Source organism: Talaromyces proteolyticus (assembly GCF_021365285.1).
Source record: "Talaromyces proteolyticus strain PMI_201 chromosome Unknown BGW36scaffold_5, whole genome shotgun sequence".
Classification (NCBI taxonomy): domain Eukaryota; kingdom Fungi; phylum Ascomycota; class Eurotiomycetes; order Eurotiales; family Trichocomaceae; genus Talaromyces; species Talaromyces proteolyticus.
In genome coordinates, this window is record NW_025764281.1 from 1303630 (window position 1) to 1325047 (window position 21418).

The 21418-nt window shown below is 47.3% G+C and overlaps 8 protein-coding genes across 8 annotated transcripts; 4 read left to right on the forward strand and 4 right to left on the reverse strand.

Annotated features, from left to right (window-relative positions):
• Window positions 1-230: 230 nt before the first annotated feature.
• BGW36DRAFT_448770 (uncharacterized protein) lies at window positions 231-993 on the reverse strand (the record flags this gene model as incomplete). Its single annotated transcript, XM_046221758.1, has 2 exons — window positions 667-993; window positions 231-578 (listed from the first exon to the last, which is right to left on the reverse strand). Exons 1-2 carry the CDS (start codon window positions 928-930, stop codon window positions 231-233), a joined length of 612 nt encoding a protein of 203 aa, XP_046073206.1. The 5' UTR covers window positions 931-993.
• A 396-nt stretch (window positions 994-1389) lies between these two features.
• Window positions 1390-3043, forward strand: BGW36DRAFT_448772 (FAD dependent oxidoreductase-domain-containing protein; the record flags this gene model as incomplete). Its single annotated transcript, XM_046221759.1, has 1 exon — window positions 1390-3043. Exon 1 carries the CDS (start codon window positions 1460-1462, stop codon window positions 3041-3043), a length of 1584 nt encoding a protein of 527 aa, XP_046073207.1. The 5' UTR covers window positions 1390-1459.
• A 1117-nt stretch (window positions 3044-4160) lies between these two features.
• On the forward strand, window positions 4161-5274 carry BGW36DRAFT_406644 (uncharacterized protein; the record flags this gene model as incomplete). The annotated part of the gene is made up of 2 exons (XM_046219008.1): window positions 4161-4198; window positions 4269-5274. The coding sequence occupies 2 exons, from the start codon at window positions 4161-4163 to the stop codon at window positions 5272-5274; spliced, it is 1044 nt and encodes a 347-aa protein (XP_046073208.1).
• A 716-nt stretch (window positions 5275-5990) lies between these two features.
• BGW36DRAFT_150032 (uncharacterized protein) lies at window positions 5991-7447 on the forward strand. The gene is made up of 2 exons (XM_046209497.1): window positions 5991-6150; window positions 6237-7447. Exon 2 carries the CDS (start codon window positions 6330-6332, stop codon window positions 7329-7331), a length of 1002 nt encoding a protein of 333 aa, XP_046073209.1. The 5' UTR covers window positions 5991-6150; window positions 6237-6329; the 3' UTR covers window positions 7332-7447.
• Window positions 7448-7826: 379 nt separating this feature from the next.
• BGW36DRAFT_293815 (putative DEAD box RNA helicase hela) lies at window positions 7827-9911 on the forward strand (the record flags this gene model as incomplete). The annotated part of the gene is made up of 2 exons (XM_046211031.1): window positions 7827-8200; window positions 8279-9911. 2 exons carry the CDS (start codon window positions 7827-7829, stop codon window positions 9909-9911), a joined length of 2007 nt encoding a protein of 668 aa, XP_046073210.1.
• Window positions 9912-10575: 664 nt separating this feature from the next.
• On the reverse strand, window positions 10576-12523 carry BGW36DRAFT_150048 (adenylosuccinate synthetase AdB). Its single transcript, XM_046209498.1, has 4 exons — window positions 12233-12523; window positions 12096-12164; window positions 11573-12024; window positions 10576-11503 (listed from the first exon to the last, which is right to left on the reverse strand). The coding sequence occupies exons 1-4, from the start codon at window positions 12270-12272 to the stop codon at window positions 10796-10798; spliced, it is 1269 nt and encodes a 422-aa protein (XP_046073211.1). The 5' UTR covers window positions 12273-12523; the 3' UTR covers window positions 10576-10795.
• Window positions 12524-12893: 370 nt separating this feature from the next.
• Window positions 12894-15757, reverse strand: BGW36DRAFT_396438 (DnaJ domain protein; the record flags this gene model as incomplete). Its single annotated transcript, XM_046218166.1, has 4 exons — window positions 12894-14196; window positions 14264-14372; window positions 14397-15590; window positions 15661-15757. The coding sequence occupies 4 exons, from the start codon at window positions 15755-15757 to the stop codon at window positions 12894-12896; spliced, it is 2703 nt and encodes a 900-aa protein (XP_046073212.1).
• Window positions 15758-17239: 1482 nt separating this feature from the next.
• Window positions 17240-20280, reverse strand: BGW36DRAFT_294590 (putative C6 transcription factor; the record flags this gene model as incomplete). The annotated part of the gene is made up of 2 exons (XM_046211115.1): window positions 17240-18079; window positions 18133-20280. 2 exons carry the CDS (start codon window positions 20278-20280, stop codon window positions 17240-17242), a joined length of 2988 nt encoding a protein of 995 aa, XP_046073213.1.
• Window positions 20281-21418: the final 1138 nt, after the last annotated feature.

Consider the following 21418-nt stretch of genomic DNA (forward strand, 5'->3'; position numbering starts at 1 on the left):
GTTTTCTTACAACTCGCATGAATAGCCCTAATTATCCGATGATACTCCTACTGTACTGAATGAAATTTCAAGTGTGTTCTTTATTCTATCAAAGAGGAACGAGATAGGTTACAGGGAAACGAAACTCAATAAACTAGCATGTTTAGTTTTATTATCATTCAATTTGACCGAGCGGACACAGTTTGACTGCTATCTACAGCCGAATTAGGAGGTTGCTCGCCTCGACCTCATCAACCTTGATACATGCTCTGAGCCATTACATCTTCCGGCTTCACCCCTTCGAAATTGGTCAGATAATAAGCATCGATCAAAATCCTCGTCCCGACGCAGGTCATAACTCCTATGCACACCAATCCATTCAACCAATTGTACTTTCCCGGTCCTGTCTCAATACGCAAATGTGAGAAAAACTCCACGTCGTCTTGAGTGACGGTGTGCTTTGGTCGTATGGTGGGATCCTGCGCCACTTGCTTCGCATACTCAGTTCCTGGCCCGGGTCGATACAAGCCGTGAGCGCGAATGTAGAGGTAGTGGCCATCGTTTGTCTTTGCAGTGTAACGAGCATCGAGCATCATAGACTGATGAATTTGTCACGTAAGCACATGGCTAGCTATGAGATAGGAGGGGAACAGCCATGCTATGTAGCAGCAATGGGGGATTAATTACATGCGTTCCCTGAATCACCGTCGCCCAGTCCGCACCGCCAAGAGGCAACACTGAAGCCTCAATTTCAGGTCCTTTAAGTGTGCCACTCTCAATGTTTGCGATGCTTCGAATTATCCCAGTACCATGCGGCGCGCCGATGTCGATCTCCTCTTCGACAATGTCGCATTCGAGACGATATAGAAATGAAAGTGCGGGTTTACGCATGGGAGGGCTTTGTGGGAAGAAGACATTTCCCGGTGATTCAGCGATATTTGATGAGGCCATTTGGAGACATGTGCTCTAGAGCTGGTGCGACCAATAATTTACTTCAACTTTGTTCGCTTCGAGCTTGAGCCATAGAATAATAGATACATAAGTAGGCAACAGCTGAAAATAGCCAGCCTCGGCAGTTCCGTAATCTACGAGGTAAAACATCGTGATGTGAACATGGTATTATCCGACTACGACGACTACACATCTCCATTGCTGGAACTAAGTATGTCATACTCGGCAGTGCGCGATATGGATAAGCCAAAGTATCGAGGGGGAAGTGGAGAGCTTAGTACCAATTCAGCAGGTCGACCCTAACACAGTGATTGGCTCGACATGCCGACTGTGCAGCAATTGGGGCTCTACTTCATCAAGAAACTATATGAGAGGCACCTGATCTTGCTCTGACTTTACGGCAGCTTAATAAGAATAAAACAGCAAAGGAGGATCGAAAGCTACAACGAGTTTGAGCATCACTGAGAAAAATCTTTCCAAACAAATTTCAATTAATCAATCGTGAGAACGCAGCAGGAGTTTAGTCACAATGGCTTTTGTGCAGCATGTACTGTTTGATTCGGCCCTTCCAGGGTCCATCAGGCAGAGGGCCTTGGACCGGATCTATGCTGATCCTGGCATTCCGGTTAATGAAGGCACCACCTCTTCTTTCTGGCTGCAGACACCTCATCCAACACTGTCGAAGATACAATTGTCCAATTTACCATCATCGGCTGACACGGTGATCATTGGCTCCGGTATTACAGGTGCATCTGTTGCGCGGACCCTATTACAATGTCGGGAACGAAATTCCTCAATCCCGTCTTCCGAGAACGAGCCGTCGGTGGTCATGCTCGAAGCACGAGATATATGCAGTGGCGCGACAGGACGCAACGGTGGGCACATTCTCGAAACGGCAGATGACTATGTACATCTTGCAAACGATTTCGGAGAAGATGCGGCAAAGAAGATAATGAAATTCCGTCTTGCCCATTTGCAAACCATCCTGGACGTCGCTGATGAACTCATGATCCGCGAAGAATGCCAAGCTCGAAAGGTGCAATTTCTTAGTGTTTATTTTGATGAGGAGACGTGGGAGATGGCCAAAGAGCGGCTAAGCAGGTTCAAAGAAGCAATGCCAGAGGAGTCTGCCGACTGGCTGCTATATGAAGACATAATCCCTGAAGAATTCCATCTGCCAGCTGCACGAGGGGTAATTGCAGGTCCAGCAGGCGCTATATGGCCGTACAAATTTGTCACTGGCGTTTTGGACAGTTTGCGACGGCAGTTTCCCCATGATTTGCACATCGAGACAAACACACCCGTGCAAGACATCATAACCTCTTCAGAAGAGTCCCGTTGGCCGTTTTCGGTCGTCACAACCCGTGGAATTATTAAGTGCAGACATCTCGTGCACTGCACAAATGGTCACATCAGTCATCTTGTTCCAGGATTCCGCGGCCGTATTTACCCAGTGCGTGGTCAGATGTCAGCCCAGAGTCCCGGAGACAAGTTTCCTGCGTACGGTATGAAACACTCGTGGCTGTTGAATTACGACCGTGGGTTTGATTACTTGACCCAGCTTCCGCACGACCACGCTGAATCCAACGCAGAGATGATGCTCGGAGGAGGCTTTGCTCAGGGTAAAAACGGTGGTGTTGATGACTTAGGTATTTCGCATGACTCCGAGCTCTGTCTATATATCGACATCCATCTTAGTGGAGCGTTAGCTGCTGTATTCGGCCATCAGAACTGGGGCAAGACCAGCGGACAGTCGGTGAAGAACATGTGGACTGGAATTATGGGGTTCAGTGCAGATGGCATGCCGTGGGTTGGTAAGCTACCATCCTCATTGACTGATCGGTCCCATGATCGCAACGAAGGCAATGCCGCTCACGGCGCAGAATGGGTTTCAGCAGCCTTCTCAGGTGAGGGCATGGTGCAGGCCTGGCTTTGCGGGAAGGCTCTTGGGTTGATGATTCTGGATCACGATGGCAAACAAAGTACAGGTGAATCTGCCGATGTTCGGTCCTGGTTCCCTGAGCAGATGGTTGTGACCGAGGAGAGGATACGAAAATCATTTCTACCCCGGCAAATACAACATCCAACTAAAGAGGACAACCCGCATTTATAAACGGTACCTGATTCTGCCAACTGCTGAGATGAGGTGGGCAATCCGTAATCCGGTTCTATATGATAGCGGTTTCGTCTAGGCGCTCCCTAGTATATTGTGCCAAATGAGATAAACCATATAATGCTTTGTCGTTCAGTGTTGCTATACTCCTTCAGATATTACGTATAAGTATTTAATGGCATGATGGATCGTACTTGTAGAGTTGACGCAAGGGGTGTCCCCATCTATGCTGTAGTAACGAAATTGACGTATAGAAGCCTTTGTCACTGATTAAAAATCATCAGCGCTAGAGAATTAATACGCCAGAAATTCCCGCATATTTGATGTAAGTGATTTCAATGATTTATAAGGCATTCTGACGATTCCATCCCCGGATATAGATGTAATTCGCTGCCAGTGCGGAGATCGAATCGATAAATTTTGGTAGACGCAAGTAATCGCTTTTACGTAGGTATCCCAGATAATGTCACCTTTTGAGAAAGAGAGTTTCAGAATATAGACAGTAAATATCAAACAAAAATCAAAACTGGCCGAAAATCACTTCACTAAGCCAGTTCAACAAACCGCCGCTTGATCAAGATCGATAAGCCTTACATGAAACCAACGAGGAAGCTGACTCTTCGCATAAAAAGTATCTTTCCTCCATTTTTACTTTTGACTACCTCCTTGCATCGCTCGCCTCAATTAAATCAAGTTCCGGGATATGGCCAATAAAGGAATGTCACCAGTAGGGTGTGCAGCGAACTAATGTCCCTAATATGTCCGTTTTTATCTTCTGATCATCGAATTCAACAGTAACTCAAAAGCGGTGTGAGAATTATGGACTCATCATAAAAGGCAGCCTGAAAGCCCCACGGTTGCCTTATCAAGGCTATAATCCATTCAAAAACTGCATTGGGTGTAACGAGGCTGAGCAGCTTATACATGCAGGAAGTCCCCGTCCAGTTCAACAATAAAATAGGGGAGGAGAAAAAAATTAACAATTCAGCAATTCAGCTACTCTACAAGAAACCGTCTATTTCAATAGTTCTGAAATAAACTCGTTGAGGAACATCCTTGCTCAACGTAGAAGCACTGGAAATAAACTACCTTGCCACATTCCACTACAAACGAGAAAATGAACGGCTTTTATTGGGTCTGGCCAGAAACACCGCCGTGAGTACACTTTGGTTTTCGAATACAAATAAGCCGGGCTATCAATCATCTAACAAGTTCTCCTAAGCAGTCAAACAAGCCCGTACACCTCACGCTTCATAACGTTACGTATTGGAAAGTCATCAAACGAGTACAAGGTTCCAGAGGACTTCATACAAAAATATCCCAATCTTTCAGCCAAAATTCGCAATTTTTCCAGCGCCGACGAAATTCCCTGCTTAGATGATATCGACAGTGAAATTGGGCATACATTTGTCCATTTCCTATATTCTGGTGCATGTGAAACACTTGGTGAAAAACGCAACGTTTGGCCAGAGGAAAGGAATGCGGAAAAATACAGACATAGTATTCTCATCTACTCTGCTGCAGTAAAGTATGATATCTGGGGCTTGGTGAAGCTTGCAAAGGCTCAGATAAGACAGATGTCAGCAAATCTGCCGCTTTCCAGCTTGATCAGTAATGCGAGAGAACTCGTTGATGTCTTACCAAACGGGGACACGTGGTTCTTGAAGTTTTTAAGGAACAAAGTCTTACAGGCTCATGAAGACAATGAAGATATCTTCACACGAAGAGGCTTCTTTAAGGGATTCGGTAAGCATGAGACCCTCGACCCATTTTTGTGCCAGTGTATTGTGGAGGCCTACCAAAATAAGGTTGCAAAATTGAAGGAGCAAGCTCAAAAAGCCATTGGCGAGTCTATACAAGAAGACTCTATGAGTAAAGAAATTCTTCTGGTGGAAGAAGAGGTCAATGAAGATATTCCGGAGCCACACAATGATGACATCGGACAAGCTGAAGAAACATCTTCTCCCACAGAAGCCATGAAGGAGCCACTAGGTGTCAAGCATGGAATGTCACAAATAATTCCTAGTGAGAATTATGCCACTACACTGTGCCCTAAAGAGATACAACGGCCAGAAGAACACATGGCCGAGGAGTTTGCTCAAGAAGACGGCGTTTGGGATACCATGGACGCTTCTTCTCTGAGAAAGAAAGATAAAAAGAAAGGCAGAAAGAAGAGCGCACTTTTGAATGTAAAGGAAAATCATGCTTCAAATGGTTCTGATGAGTGGTGAAAAACATCATGTATCGAGATGATTATTTAGTGATGCGATTTTTTCGATCTGCAAGTATTAATTGATTCATTTCATCCACTTTTCTTATAAAAAAGCGAATTAAATGGTAGTAATTGTAGCTTCGATATATTGACTGCTTGAATAATGTCTTCGCTTTTATGGGCTCTTTCTTGCACGGCCATGTTTATATCAAGCGCATGTCAAACCCCTCTAATTTCCATTGCAAAGTCATGTAGTCTAGGCATCGAATAAAAGCATTGATGATGCAAAAGGCCTGATCCGTGAAGCAGCGATGAGCCTGTCAGGTATCGGCGCCATGTAGGCCTGATTGGTCAGCCGAGCTACCGAGCACACAAAGACCCGGGTAAACAACACTTCAACGACGAAGCCCGGTGTAATCTTACTGCCGGATTTTCCAGTTTCGATGATCTCTTGTGGCTTCAGATGACCCGCGTATAGCATGCTGTTTCCCGGTGAGTCATTTATGATTGGCTAGCCTTTGCAATTCCACTGGCAAACAAGGCTGAGCTGAGATTGACAGCCTTGCGCGGGGCGATTGCTATCAAACACAGAGAGAGTGCGATCGACTCATATAAGAGATAGCACGCAGCTTCTTGTTCTTGCTCCTACACCGCCATTGCCTACCTCAATTGATGTCTTCGTTTTCAGGGCCACCAAGTTTGGCGTAGTTAGCCCCCTCCTGTTCTATAGACGGTTTGTTTTACTTCCATCTTGCATTACAAAAACATTCACCAAGTCCAGTTTGAGATGCACTTTTGGGACTATATGACTCCTTCAATATCAATATTTTATTTCCCGTTATTGAACCTCACGGTATCACTTATTCTGTCTTGGCAACCCAAGTCACGAGCGCTGGTGAGTATAAATATATAAATGTGTCACGAAATTGGATCAGTGACTCCCAAATGACTCGGAGAATAACGGACTGACAGTGGCCATAGTACACATCTGCAATCCTTTGGAACTTGATCAATTCGGTGTCTAGCTGGCGAAACTAGTTTCTCATACCACTTTACACAATAAATTTGCCCACCATGTCTGACACCTTGTTTCCGCCTCGACATATATTTTACCCATCAAAAACACAAGAAAATACTATGATCTTCCTTCACGAACGTGGCATTGGCATGACTGGGGAAGATATTGCCAGTTGCTTTAATTCCGCAAATCTAGGTGGGAAGGCCATTTTTGATCACTTCCCTGCAACAAGATGGGTCTTTCCATGCGCCAAGGAGAGGAAATTCTTCATATCGAAAACTCAGGGAAATATCAGGTCCAGCAGAAAGGCTTCTATTTTTGAATGGTTCGAAGTGGCGTCTTTCGAGGACGTGCGACAAGGTTCAAACAAACAGCTCACTGACCTGAGGGACAGTGCCACTTATATTATGGGACTGATCGAAGATGAGCTCAAACACGTGAATAACGATCCCAGAAGGATTTTCTTGGGTGGTATTGGTCAAGGAATGGCCCTTGGGCTTGTTGTGCTACTATGTACGCCTTATCGATTAGGCGGGTTTGCGGGCATCAATGGATGGATGCCTTTTGCCGACACCTTAAAAGCGTCTATTGAACAAGGCGACATTGACGGAGCGTATCAATTCTTCAAATCACATTGCATTGTTCCTATACGACCGCCAAATATGCCACGACAGGATGCTACAAAGGCCATTCAAATGCCCTCTTTTATAAAACCCATCTCGAGTCAACGAGATTATTCACAGCCTGCCGGATCATCTACTGCTCCAGAGCCATCCATCGTTGAAGATATCAAGCGGACTCCGATCCTTGTGACCCATGCCAGTGGGGATAAGTTCTATGTTAAGACACAATATAGCTGTACGGCTTACTCGCTAATGGAAAGCATGGGCTTCTATAACTTAACATGGAAACAATTCACATACGGACGAGTCGAAGGTCAAATGTCCGAGTCGGATGCCTCCAACTTTTTATATTCTCTGATGTTCCCAGAGCAGCTGTTATACCTAGTTGGGTTCCTTGAGAGTTTCGGTATGAAATTAGAAAGCTATACAAACTAGCAAGGTGCTGAGAATATGGGCTTTTAATGATCAGCTCTGATTGCTGCTTAATTGGGCTGTCACCTTTGTAGCACTTTTCCCGGTGAGATGGAGTAACCAAATTAACATCGAAATAAGTTTTCTGTCTCCTATCGTAGCACAAAGTATAATTAGAATTATCAATAAAGAATATTAACACAAGAAATCTCATACAATTCAAGGGAAGTATATTCACCCAATGAGAGACGCGCAAAATTAGGCCCGGCTCCACCAATGATAACGGGGCCCGCCTTTCCCCTTATGCTATGCGCCAGACCTGATGGGGTTAGCGGCTAAGATGGCCTCTATTCCCCGATATTTTTTTTTCCTCTTGCCTCCCATTCACATTATAACTGCAGCGCATCTCGCTTTGTTTTTTTCTTTCTTCACTAGACATCCTGAAGGGCTTGGTTTATTCGGCTGGGATTTCCGAAATTGATTGATAGATTCCACAGTTATCAGCCTTTCCTCTTCAGAATGTTGAGCGCCGTTCGTCGCGGGCCGGTCCTCGCGAGGGCTCTACGAGCATGTGCTCCTCGAACATTGCAGTCTCCTGTTGTCAGATCGACGCATATTGTCACAAATTTTCAATCGCCATCGGCGATCCCGTCTGTCTTTCGTCCACAGGTCCGATTGCTTCAGTCGAAGTCCTCCTTAAACCAGACAGCTGCCGCCCAGACCGTTCAGGAGAACGAACCCCCTGCAAAATCTCTGACCGAATTCAGCGAACTCGGCAGCGAAGGCCTGGTCGAGCCGAATATTATCTACTCAATCACCCAGAAAATGGGAATTTCGACAATGAGTGATGTGCAAAGATTGACCATTCCTCAAACACTCAATGGTGTAGACACGTTAGTCTTCCTACCTTATATGCCCACAACGAATCATCCATTTGGATATCAGCTCAACTAACACTTTTAACTCTAAAGTCTCGCTCAAGCAAAAACCGGAACCGGAAAAACCATCGCTTTCCTTATACCTGTACTCCAGAAGATCATCACCAACGATCCCACCCTCGCGCGTAGAGGCCCCGGCTCATTCAAGTTTCGATCTAACTCCCCAGATATACGCGCTATTATCATTTCGCCCACCCGTGAGCTTGCTGAACAGATTGCTGTGGAGGCTAGAAAGGTTGCTGCAAGCACTGGCATTATCGTGCAGACAGCTGTTGGTGGTACAAGAAAAATGGAAGGTCTTGATCGCATCAGGCGTCAAGGCTGCCATCTTCTCGTCGCTACCCCTGGCCGTCTTAAGGACATTTTGTCTGACCCCCGGAGCGGGGTCTCTGCGCCTAACTTGGATGTTTTCGTTCTTGATGAAGCGGATCGTCTGTTGGATGACGGTTTTGGGCCAGAGATCGAGGAAATCGGACACTATCTTCCGGATCCAGTCGAGGTAGATCGCCAAACTCTCATGTTTTCTGCTACAGTCCCACGTGAAGTTCAAGGCATTGTGCGCAAGTTTATGAAGCCAGATTTCCAGTTCATCAAAGCCGTCAAAGAAAACGAATCCCCGACACATCTTAGAGTACCTCAGTGGTCAGTGGTCGTCCGAGGTTATGAGAATTTGCTTCCCAGCGTTCTTGAAATTGCAAACAAGTACAACCAACGTCGAGAGCAAGACTCCAATTTAAGACCTTTCAAAGCAATCGTGTACTTCAATTGCACTGCTAGTGTCCAATTGTATTATGAAGTGCTTGCTTCGTTGTTGAATGATCCCATGGATCCACGCAGCAGAAACCCATTTGGGCGAAACGTCTATGGCATGCACTCCAAGCTTAGCCAACAGCAACGTACGGCAGCTTCTGACAACTTCCGCCGTGCGGATGGTGGTATCCTCATTTCATCCGACGTCACAGCACGAGGGATGGATTTCCCCGATGTCACTCATGTCATTCAAATTGGTCTGCCTCGTGATCGAGAATCTTATATTCACCGCTTAGGGCGAACTGCTCGTGCAGACAAAGAGGGTGAAGGTTGGATTATCCTGCACGAAGAGGAACTAGGCAGCGCAGGCAAGAGACTACGCGATCTCTCCATTAAAGAAGATGCCTCTCTAGAGACAGCCGGCCTCGACCTATCTCGGGAAGGCCAAGAAGTTGCTACTAGCACCGCAAACATTCTGAACCAAGTCAGTGCTGCAATGAAACTAGTAGACCACAGAACTAAGTCGGATGCTTATCGCGCCGAATTGAGCTACTTGTCCAGTGTTTTCAGTCGCAAGCGGGCGCTGGTCCACGCGCTGAACGAATTGGCCGTACATGGGTGGAAGCTCCCAGAACCACCAGCCATTTCCAGGACGGCGGCTCAGAAACTCGGCCTCGCTGGGATCCCGGCCCTCAAAGTCAGTGACGACGACGCTCGATCATCGCGCGGTTTTCGTGGCGATGCGTTTGGAGATGCCTTTGCGACACAAGGCAGACAACGGATTCAACGCTCAAGCTACGGTGGCCGACACAATGCGCCTCGCTTCTCAGATCGACAACCGGACCAATTGGAGGAATTTGGATTTGGCAAGAGAACGGAGAATCGCCCATATAGACCATCTCGCGGGCGCTTTTAGGCCAGTTGAATAATAAATCATGTTAAAGCCAAGTCGCCATTCGAAAGAGCGCAATAAATTCAATGAAAAGAAAAAGCCTTTCGACAACAGTCCAAACCCAGAGACTGGGATTGAGGAAAAGAGGAAAACAAACGGACGACAATTCGGAAATAAATCAGCATTTGACAATCGGCGTTCAATCGATGCTTTCGTTGAGGAATTTGAAATAACGGGTGGGCTCTTGGTATCAATTTGGTTACATTTTCGGTTCTTTACTTTTTTTTTTTCTATTCCTTTCAACCCTTGTCATTATACTCGTCTTCTATTATTCAAAATGCGAGGTTCAGGCTTTGTTTCTCCTTCTACGTCTGGCTGTGAAGGACTGACTACATTGGCTCCTTGCTTTCTACTTTCTCTAGTGTACTGTATCATTTGAGACCGACTGGTGGGTATCAGGCGTGGCATGTTTGTTTTATTTCTTCCTCTTATATGTGTGTATTACCTTTGATTTTCTTTTCATTTGTCAGTGGGCCTAGGAAACGAATTACCATGTTGGTGTCCCGTTGAGACATCTATCAGAGTACATAGAAATTTTAATCTCCTCTTCTTATAATAAAAATTTATTTCTAATGAACCATTTTCTCTTTAACCGATCTAATAAAAATAGCCAACACATTACATACATACATTCAATGAATCAAATCATCGCAAACACAGACAAAGAGGTATAAATCAAGTTGATTCGTGAATCAACAGAAAGAGAAGTATCGAAAGCGGAAGGGGAAAAAAGAAAGCATTTTCACATTCCCAACAGACCTGCACTCATGATACGATACTACAATGCTTACCCCTTTTTTTTTCGAACCCTTTTCTGCGATTGCTTCGGAAAGGTGTACGGGGTTTACTTATCGGATAATCATATGTTCTCTGGCAGGGCCTGTTCCAATCCACTTCACTGGAACTCCGTCCAGACCTTTCTCGATGTATTCGACATATTTGCGCGCGTTTTCTGGGAGGTCCTCGTACTTTGTCGCGCCCATGGTGTTACTCTTCCATCCTGGTAGGGTGATATATTCGACTTCAACCTTTTGCAAAACGTCAGGATCGGCAGGGTATGAGTCTTCAACGCGAGTCCCGTCGGGGAGTTTGTATGCAATAGCGACCTTGATCTCGTCGAAGTCGTCTAGAATGTCGAGTTTTGTCAAGTTGAGGGCAGTGTAGTGGTTAACGGCGAGCGAGTATCGGCAGAGCACGAGATCGAACCATCCGCAACGACGCTTGCGACCGGTCGTCACGCCGAATTCGCGGCCAGCGGATTGCAGCTTCTCGCCGTACTCGTTAAGTTGCTCTGATGGAAAGGGGCCAGAGCCGACGCGGGTTGTGTAGGCTTTAACGACGCCAATAACATCTTTTATCTTGAACGGGTTGAGAGCGAGACCTTGAATAGCACCTCCAAGGCCGGTAGATGACGACGTGACGAATGGGTATGTACCGTGGTCGAGATCGAGCATGAGGGCATTCGCGCCCTCGACAAGTATCCCCTCATCGTTCTTGTATTTTTGGAGGAAGGGAAGTTGGTCGATAATGTAGGGTTTGAGCGTTTTCCGGTATTCCTACAAGAAGATCCATCATTTCAGCAACACGAAAGGGAAGAAATAAAAGAGACGAGAAGTACTACTCACTTTGAATCTTGAAATTTCTTCCTCAACGTCATACACCAAGTCGCCGAACCGATTCTTGTAACCAGTGGCAAGATTGCGCAGTTTCCGCTCAAACACTTCCTCATCAAAAATCTCTCCAACACGCACGCCGCGTCGGGCAGCTTTGTCACTGTAGCAAGGCCCAATGCCTTTACCCGTAGTACCGACCTTGCGACCGCCGAGCTTCGCCTCTTCCAGCCCGTCGACAACGGAGTGTAAATCAAAGCAAACGTGGGCGCGATCAGAGATGAAAACGCGCTTGCTGGCTCCTATCAATCCCTTCTTTTCCAAAGCGTCGAGTTCCTTGAAAAAACTGGGGACGTGGAAGACGGTTCCGGCACCGATCAGATTGAGACATTTCGGCGAGATGAGGCCAGACGGCAGGATGTGGAAATCGTAGGTCACGGAGTTATGAACAATGGTATGGCCAGCATCTGAGACGCGACTGTATCAGTTGGAGAAAACATCAAATCGAACGGAGTGAGTGAGTGGTTGATTGACTTACTATGCCCGCCGGCAGAGCGACAGCAGAGCGTCGCATTCTGGGACAAGAGATCTGTGATCTTTCCTTTACCTACAGTAGAAGTCAGGTTAATAACGAATTGGGCCTACAATTGCGCCATCATCTGGGATCCGTCATACCTTCATCCCCCCATTGACTACCCAACACGATTGTCGCCATCTCCGCGGGGTAACAAAAAGCCGTATGCCACAAAGGTTTTTTTTTCCCTCTACAATTGGCACGAACAGATAGAACAATGGATTTATTTTTCGGCGAGAAAGGTTGAGGGGTGTAGAAAAAGCAAAGTAGCCTCCGATATTTGACGTGAGTCACTGGACAGCGTCGTAAAAATAGAGCACCGGGCACCTCCGATCCTGGAGGTTTTTACGCCGGCGCAGCGGGGATTTTCTGGTGGTTTTGACTTGTCGCCGGCAACGGACGTGGGGTTCCGGCTGCCTCGCTGCCTCAGGCAGCGAAAGCCCGTCTGCACTCAGTTTACTCATCATGTGGCATAATAGGAGTAGTATGGAATTGATTTTCATATGCATGTACTTCTAAAATGTCGCCATGTGCTTGTAAGAAATCTGAGGTGGGTATATGTACCTGTAATCCAAATCGATATCATCCTACATCCCCCTAGAATGCTCCAAAAAACGCCTTGCTTGCGTTGGCCTAAGAAATCAAAAGGACATCCAAGTAATCCAATTCTTCCAATCCATGCCACCATTCCTATATATGCGTATGGCTGTTGTCCAACAAGTTTATAAACTCTGTCGCCTTGAACCGTAGATAGATCGATCTTCATACGATTTTCCCCCGAGTACGAATCCATTCCCTAAGCTCGCCCAGTTGCAAAATGCACTCCCGATGTCGTTCGTTCGCCACATCCCAGTACTCGCGTATTTTAGCGTGCTCGTCGATAGAGTTAAGGTATGCCTTGTAACCGCCATGGGGGTGATCTGGGATCAGAATTTCCGGCTCACCCCCGGCCTCGCTCCCATCTGCCTCATTGCCTGCGGGTCCACTGTTTTCAGACGCCACGTTCAGCTGGATTGAGTCCCCGATTGCATCGATCCATCTTGGTGCAAGTCCAGTTTCAAAAGCCGCTTCCCTTATGATCAAGATTTCAAGCATTTGTTTCTGAAAATTGTTCCACTCTGTCAGATATACGCATATCTGTTTCACATACGCCTCCCAGCTCTGTCGTGGAAGAACCATATTGCGAGGATCATTGCCTAGAGGGACGACTGCCGGTTTTTGAGGGCGTTTGGGTGGTGATGGAAGATCGAATTTACGCCCCTGGGTCATATTCTGCTTTGTCGCCGAATCATTCGCGCGAGATTCAAATGGCAAGGTCGTAAACATGTCCTTCAAATCGTCTATGCCACCACTGTTGGTACTTGTAAATGGCGCCACATTATGAAGATGGCCCAGGTTGAAAAGATCATTTGGCTGTTCAGGTATTTTGCTGGCGTTTCCTGTGGATACATTGGCTTTCGACGCAGGTGACTGCGGTTGCTTGATACCATTAGTCGCTGTCTTCGTGGGTTCAGGCAGTTCGTCATCAATATCCATCGCATCGAGAACGTGAGTGGACTGTCCTTGAGCGGATTGATCGGGTTGAGGAATCGTCGTGCTCTCTTCTTCTGCCTCCGTTGATACAGCCGGCTGTTGTGGTTTTGTGGTCCGTGATGTAGGTCGTGAAATCTTCCGCCCCGGCTTTGTGATGCCTGCTCGTGACTGCGACAGTGACTGTGAAGGAGCATTTTCTGAGTTTGGGTTCCGAGCGGCCCAGTTTGTATTCTGCAAATGCTGGGCCCAAGCCTCTGCAGAGAATTGCGATGGGGGTCGTAAGGTCGAGGCTTGTTGTCTCATCGCTTCGTCACTTGGAGGTACAGCATTAGGCTGCGTCTCCAGATCAGTTCTACTTGCCGGTCTCCCACGCATTGGGGAAGTCCGCGATCGACTGCGCTGGTGTCCATTGATCTTATTTGGTGCAAATATTTCTGGTCTGATTGCATCACCCCAGTCGCTTGCTGAAAACCTTTGATTGAGGTTATCGTGGCTCCTACTCTTGGTGCCATTATTTGGCGAGGAATTAACACTATCAAAATGATTGAGTTAGTCCGTTTCCTCGGGGTTTCAATTGCAAAGCATATACGGAAACTTACTTCTGATTACCAAACCCGGGAACTCCTAGATTCGCTTGAGGTGTAGCATTAGCGGCTTGTGCAGCTTGTTGAGCTCTAAACACAAACGAAGCGCTATCCGAGTCATGTCCTTGATGGTGATCACTGTCAGTACTGTGGTCCTGAAACTCATGGTAACTGTGGCGCCGATCTTCTCCGAGGTAGTTTCGTAATCGTCGATGAATCCGAAATGCGTGGGCCTGGGGGTTGGAGTGTTCTAAGATTTCCTCACCTAATCCGGAACTTTGAAAATGGAACTTTTGGCTAGGTCGTAGTCGGCCCCTTGGGGTTGCCTTTTGTCGCGGTACGAAGGTTGGGTAATCCGAGTCACTATCAGATTCGCCCTCACTGCTCGAACTTGTTGACGATTCTTCGGCGTATTTCTTCCGCTGTCTCAGTTTCGGGCTCGCGCTGCGGTGTCTGCTGGACACTGGCGAAGTAGGGCTGGGCGGGTTCGTGCGTGATCGAACCCTAGAGCTAGAAGATTCGCGCATGGTATGGGAACGGCCCAGGCCTGCACTTGAGAAGTAGGTTCGTTCACCGCCAGTCCTGGCGTATGGATGACTGGTGCGTTCGAATTCTGGAGCTGGGTCCTCTATTGGGGTTTCAGGCCGTGACGAAGTCGGGGTTCTTTTGGCTGTTGGAGACGGAACGCTGTCAAAAAACGCAGATGAACGATCAGTCCGCGGAGCATAAGACGAGAAATTTCGTGCCATTGGCTCATCACCTCCCGGAGTCCCTGGAGCAAAGCCCTGTTTTTTCTTAACTGTCGAGGCACGTCCAAACGCAGCAGGATGCTGCCGATTGTTCATATATTCGTATGCTGATCTGCGAGATTGCGAAGATGTTGTTCCTGCCGCCGTATTACTTCGTGTGGGTGGCGAAGGACCGGGTTTTCCATTCATAGGATCGAACTTGGACCAGCCAGGCACGTGAGACTTCATGCCCGAAAATGCTCGGAATGCATCCGCCCGGGTCTGTTGCTCGTAGACCGGCCGTTGAGGTGCAGCTTTGGCATAGCTCGCGTATGTCTCAGCGCTACGTGAAGGCGGGGGTTGGTAAGGGGTCGGTCGAGACGGTTTTGGCGTTGCAGCCTTCGCAGTAGCATATGCAGATGTGTTCGCTCGACGTGTGTTATTCGAGGGCGGTGGTGCATAGAGTCTCCCATAGCCAGCGCGCAACCTTTCTGTATCATACTTAAGCCTCTGTTGTGGATCACCCAGAATCTCATTTGCAGCTTGAATCGCCTGGAACTTTGTAATGAATTCTGTCTCTTTGCCTGGATTTCGATCTGGATGGTACTTTAATGCTATATATTAAAAATATTCCCATTAGTATATCATCATAGGATACCTAGGTAAATACAGAAGCAGACAAACCTAGCTTCCTAAACTGCTTCTTGATCTCATCTGTGTCAGCGGTAGGACCGAGCCCCAGATCCGCATAGTAATCCCTGCGCACGTCTGCTTTAACCATCCTTGCAGCAGCGAAGGACTGCTATTGCAGTGCCCTTAGCAAAGCTACAGGGAGCCGTTAAAGAGTTGTCAAAGATATAGCTGATCTTCCAGTCATGGCACGCGGGCCGAGAAAGTGAGGTGTGTATACTCGATTTCGCAAGGCAGGAGACGTCGGTATCACAGCGACGAGAAGGTTCGGGGACGCTGGGACCTCCCAGATGGAATAAACAGCGGTCGTATATTTCAGAGAATAGAAGAATGGGTTCTCTAGAGAATGGATCTAACGCATGGTTGATTGCGAGTCTCAAGAGTGTCACATGAAGCGGGTCGCGGGGAGAGCGGCAGGTCAAAGCAAATGGCAGCCTTGAAGGAAGCAGGAGCCAATGCACAGAAGACCGGGAGTATCACTGGGTATCAAAAAAGACGTGCCGCCGGAGAGCATACCAGGCCATGGGGGCAATCAAAGTGAGGCGTACCTGCGAGGATCCTGGCGGTGATGAACAACAACAGCCCAACACAGGCAGGCGCCGAGAGAAATTCCGCCTTGGACAGAAACAGAAAGCGGCGGCGCGGCCCACCGTCAACAAACACTAATCGTGCCCAAGCAACACCCTGCCTACGCTCTAGCCCTGGCTCGACGCAACTATCATTAACGCTGCTTGCACGCACTGCCCTCTATGGTTCAAATTCTACAAACCGAAATGTATAGTCTCCGCAAAATACCCGCCGGAGGTTGCTTTGGTGGGCGGCGTGCTTTCTTTCTCTGCATTGCGACAGCGTCAGCTCACCAATAAAGGCTAACGAATGATCAGACAATACAGCCAACTAGGTCAAGAACACTCCTAGTCTGCTACTAACCAGAGCAGCACCGAGCACCATGCGTTTGCAACGCCTTCCGCAATAGGCATAGAACATAGGGCATCAGAAAAGGAACCTGATCCAAGCTCCAAGCCTGCCCCTGTAAGGACGCGCAGCCGCCAGCAGCGGTGTGGGCGCCATGCGTTGTTCGCATGCCGATGATTTGGTCGATTGACAAGAACGCCCCCCCTCTCCTTCAAGAAGAGTCATCGTGAATCTGGTTCTTGATTATCATCGGGCTACTAACTGATACGTCGGGGGAAGGAATAGAATATTCCAATTTGAAGCGCTGCTGTGGTTGAATCATATTGAAATTGGATCTTTGAAATCTAGATGTTGTCTCGACAGCTTATATATTCCCTTGATGCCCAACGTTTCCTCATTGGCACGCAAATAAAATACAGCTCTAGTCGCATTATTGAGAGTAACGACTATTGGCTTTAAACCTGGAGGTATCGCCACGAATGCAACTAATTCATCATGCAGGTCATCGATATTTTAACGCTATCAATATACGTTATGCGTGGTTCTGCCAACATTGAATACAGCCGAAGCTCTCGCTGACATAGCGAACCCTAGAAATAAAAGGAATATAGCTCGTAAATACGACACAAATACAAGATCTTGAAGTGGGTATCATCATCTAAATTCCAGAACCACCACCAGACATGCCGAACCAGTACCCGTCCATCAAATCGTAACCCGAGCCATCAGTCGTCAAGTCACGCATATAATCAGCCTCCATGCCAAATCCCATGTTAACCCCATTTCCTTGGTTGTCCTGGCTTAAAGGTTGTACCCCCATTGGATTGAATGCTGCCTGGTCAGCGTGGGCCCCTGATCCTTGATTCATATTTACAAAGTCAAGAAAGTCCAAACTGATGTCTTGCAAATTCTGTTGATCTGATTGAGTTGGTGGCGTGAAGGATTGAGAAACACCAGCAACTGATGTTACACTCTGAGGAGATTGTGCAAAATAATATTGCTGTTGTTGAGACGGTGATCGGTCGTAGTTTGCATATGTCTGGGGAAATTGTGGGCTAGCTTGGTACGGCTCTCGTGAATCATTGGTCTGTGCTGCTGGTGCGGCCTGTGATGGTGGATAACTTTGTTGTTTATTGGGTGACTGGTTTTGTAGGTTAGGAGGGCTATTGTAGAGGTCATTGAGGTTCATGTCAAATTGCGGAGGCGGCCGCGCCTGTCGTTGAGGTCGCTGACCAGATGCTGGGTGCGATTGCCGGCCTTCAGCACGACTGGCTGAACCGTGCTTCGTATGGGAGGATGACGCCAATGGCCTGGTGGACGAAGTAAGAGAGCCACCGCCTACTGCTTGCGAGGCGAACCCTTTTGACCCCATACGAACTGTCGCTCTGCTCATGCGTTCAAACGCATCCCGGCAAGTTTCCGCTGGAGGGCATACTTCCATCAAGTCTGACAATATCGAGGTTGCCGCAAGGACAGTGAAATCGACATCGTCTAGGGTCTAATAGTTGTCAGGAGATATCCTTTTCTTTTCAGACTTGTCTGTTTACTCACCAAGCGACTTCGCACGGCAGGTGAGTGCCAGATTGCGTATAAAAACGATATGCCTAGATTTATCAGTTTATCAACGACTGCCTCTAATTGTCCGAGCCAAAAAAGCCATTGGTACTTACCAGCCATGAAAAGATGATGGGTTGTTAGATATGTATAATTAACAAGCCTAACACGATGCAGTTGCCGGTAGATTTTGATAACTTTCTGTCCTGCCTCGGCTAGTTGAAGATAAATATCATCTTCATCCTCTCTATCGTCAATATCAAACGACGGCGGGCTTGAGACATCCTCTGTGGAGTTTAGTTCGCTAGCTAAAGCAGCAGGAACCGTGAGACTTTGTCGATATAACATTATCAAAGCTTGGTAGAAATTTAGCTCGAATAATTCAATAGAGAATTGCACTCCCGTTTCTTTCTTCGTTGGAGCTCCATCCTTCCATTCCAACAATCGGCGATGAACATCTCGGCGCCATGAACGAAATGAGTCAAACCGGTCTAAGAAAGGAGAAGGAAGCGTAGTGTGCATAAACTGGTTTCTGCTATTCTTTCCAGATCGTCGCACAAAACGCGCTTGTTGAAACTGGAGGACCTCTTGTATCTCCGACTGCAAAAGCCGCAGCTTGAAATAATGGTATGAGACATGTTTGTAACTAGTCGTCTCGGTTTGGGGCGGGAAGAAACCCGTCTTTGTAATAAAAGCATCACTCAAAATAGATGGGAATTCTGTGGTGATTACTTGGTCTGTAATACCGAAAGGACGCCCGACGCAAGCGCTGACCAATCGATCAAAACTATAAACACACCACCAAAGTCTCCTTCGATGATCACGAGCCCATTGAAATCGGCCCCGTTCTGGAGATATTTGCTGGTTTTGGTTCGGAGTATCATCTTCTCCAATTGCATCTATGCCAGTGCCATCTTCGTGGTGGAGACCGAGATCAATAGCAAGTCGAACCGCCACACCGACAATGTACCAAAGACCCGGTGCAACAGGTCGAAGGAGTGCAAAGCTGGCTAAAAGAAGAACAGCTTGTAGTTCATCTAGACCGCCTCCATAAGCATCACTTAGGTGAGATGAGCTTAGAAAGTGTTCCAAGTGTACCACCGCGGATGCATGGTACTCCTCCGGCTGGAATTGGAAGCCTGACAGCTTTTGTTTCTTGGATGATCGAATTGGTGATCCCGTGTTCTGGTTTTTCATATCATTCTCTTCCTCGGTAGATCTTCTTCCTTCGAAGATGATACCGGCACCGATGGCAAAGACAATGCTCACAAGGTACATATCACGAGGGATTCTTGCCGACTCCTCGGCGGCATATACACGATCCAGAAGCTCCATAAAATCTCCGCGGTGCAATATGGGCATTTGAGGATTCGCATGCTCAAAGTACAGACTGACCAGTTTGTCTGCCAAATCTCGTTCTGGAAATGCAGCTTGTTTCATTGAGGGGCGCGATTGTAGACCAAAAAAGGAATCCCGCATCGTACTTCCCGTAGAACCAGATGGTCTTCGCTCACTAGAGCGAGCAGAGCTATTTTCAGAGCCATTTGTATTTACCGAGCTTTTCACAGCAGCAAAGACTAGCCGAGCAAAGGATATCCCAGACGTTGACCCCAAGTAACGTGAATCCGACATTCCCTGAACCGATACCATGCCAATATTTGACACCAATTGATCCAGATGTTCCTTTGTTCCATCCCCGCTCGAGCCCATATCATACCGATTGTCGACTTTGTCTCCCTTTTCACTCTTTGATTCCGTTTTCACCATCGCGGAACTACCAGCTCCATCGTTTTCTGCGTCTTGTTCTGACTCCACGTTTGCTCCTGCTTCCTCCATTTCCCCATCAAAAGCCGCAGATGGCTTAAATTCAACCCCATTCTTCAACAACAGCCTTTCTAGGTATGTCACACGCGCTTCGAGGAAATACACATAGCTCCTTGGGATTTCTCGCTTTGTTATCGGGTCATAGCCAACACATTTCACGTCCGCTTTCTCACATGCTTGGCACCGAGGGAGACGCTGATCACAGCGATTCTTGCGGAGACGGCAGCGATTACAAGCGGAAACGTTACGAAACGAAGATGCAGCCAAGCTGCCGGGGGCTTGACCCCCGGCGCTTGCTGCGGTCGATGAGAAGGAAGTCATTCTGGGTGCGTGCGTATTATTATTGTGGCTTCTAGCAGCGGTAGGCGGCTGCGACGACGAAAGGGAGAGTTTAGAAGTATTAGGTGCGGAATCATCGGCGGGATGTGATCTTTTGACTCCTATCGAGCCAGGCGAATTGACAGATTGAGGCGGATTCAGCATAACTGTACTTCAGCGATGAACCACGACGTCGCGAGCATGCGCTTTCACGAGCCAAGTACGCTGCATTCATAACAAAACCGCGTGATTCATATTCATTTCAAGCAATTCGTATCGGTCGTATAATCGTCGAGATACATCAATAGCGCATCACGCGGACAAATATCGCCTTATAGGTCTAGCCAAAGGGCAAGCACACGGTCAGGTAGATGAGGAGCAAGAATAGCGCAATATTCAAACCAGCGCGACGTCGGTAGGACGATCAGCAATCGACGGAGGGAATGGAGTTCCTAGGCAAGAGAAGAACCAAATGCGGAGCGGATATAGGAACAGAACAATAATCACGGTGGGGTTGATTCCGACGCGGCCGAAACGGGGATAGGCTGCGCGCTTCCGATGATAAGCAAGAGAAGCTTCACAACCAACAGGCGGTTGACGAGAATGCGACGGGCTGAATAGATGAAAATGAGCAGTCTATCACGAGAATGATAATATTCTTATAATCAAGATGCAGCCAGCAGCAGTCAGGAATCTCAAATATGAAATATAAATATCATGGGAAAAGAAGCCCTTCCATGAGGCACGGGGTAGGCGGCGCTGTGATTGGCGGGAGATAAACTTATGACGGGGGACGTGTCTCCACTATTCCCACTTAGGGCTAGCGCTTCATGGTCCGACGATACTGCTTGTGTATTATTCAGCACTACTTGTCATCGTATATCGTCTTTTATATACTTCAGATGCTATGAATAATAAAACGTATACACTCTCTATTCTACCAGCATAAGCTATTGGACGTCAGAACAATGATCCTTAGTCTCAGCCCTGCTGTGTTTGTCGGGGAAAAAAATAACCGCCGTAAGCGCCAAGCAAAATATAGAAATCAACAACCAATTCATTTTCTTTGGGTGAGCGTTGTTAATTAATCCAACGCTTCGATATAATACATGTACCGTTTCGTACATATGCAAAAATGCTA

Excerpts from the sequence above, each read along its gene's own strand:
- BGW36DRAFT_150032 (XM_046209497.1), top strand. The coding sequence starts at position 6,330 with ATGTCTGACACCTTGTTTCCGCCTCGACATATATTTTACCCATCAAAA.
- BGW36DRAFT_150048 (XM_046209498.1), bottom strand. The coding sequence starts at position 12,272 with ATGGCGACAATCGTGTTGGGTAGTCAATGGGGGGATGAAG. Across the intron at positions 12,165-12,232 it reads TAGTCAATGGGGGGATGAAG|GTAAAGGAAAGATCACAGAT; the intron begins GTATGACGGATC and ends CTTCTACTGTAG. Across the intron at positions 12,025-12,095 it reads TCGCTCTGCCGGCGGGCATA|ATGCTGGCCATACCATTGTT; the intron begins GTAAGTCAATCA and ends GTCGCGTCTCAG.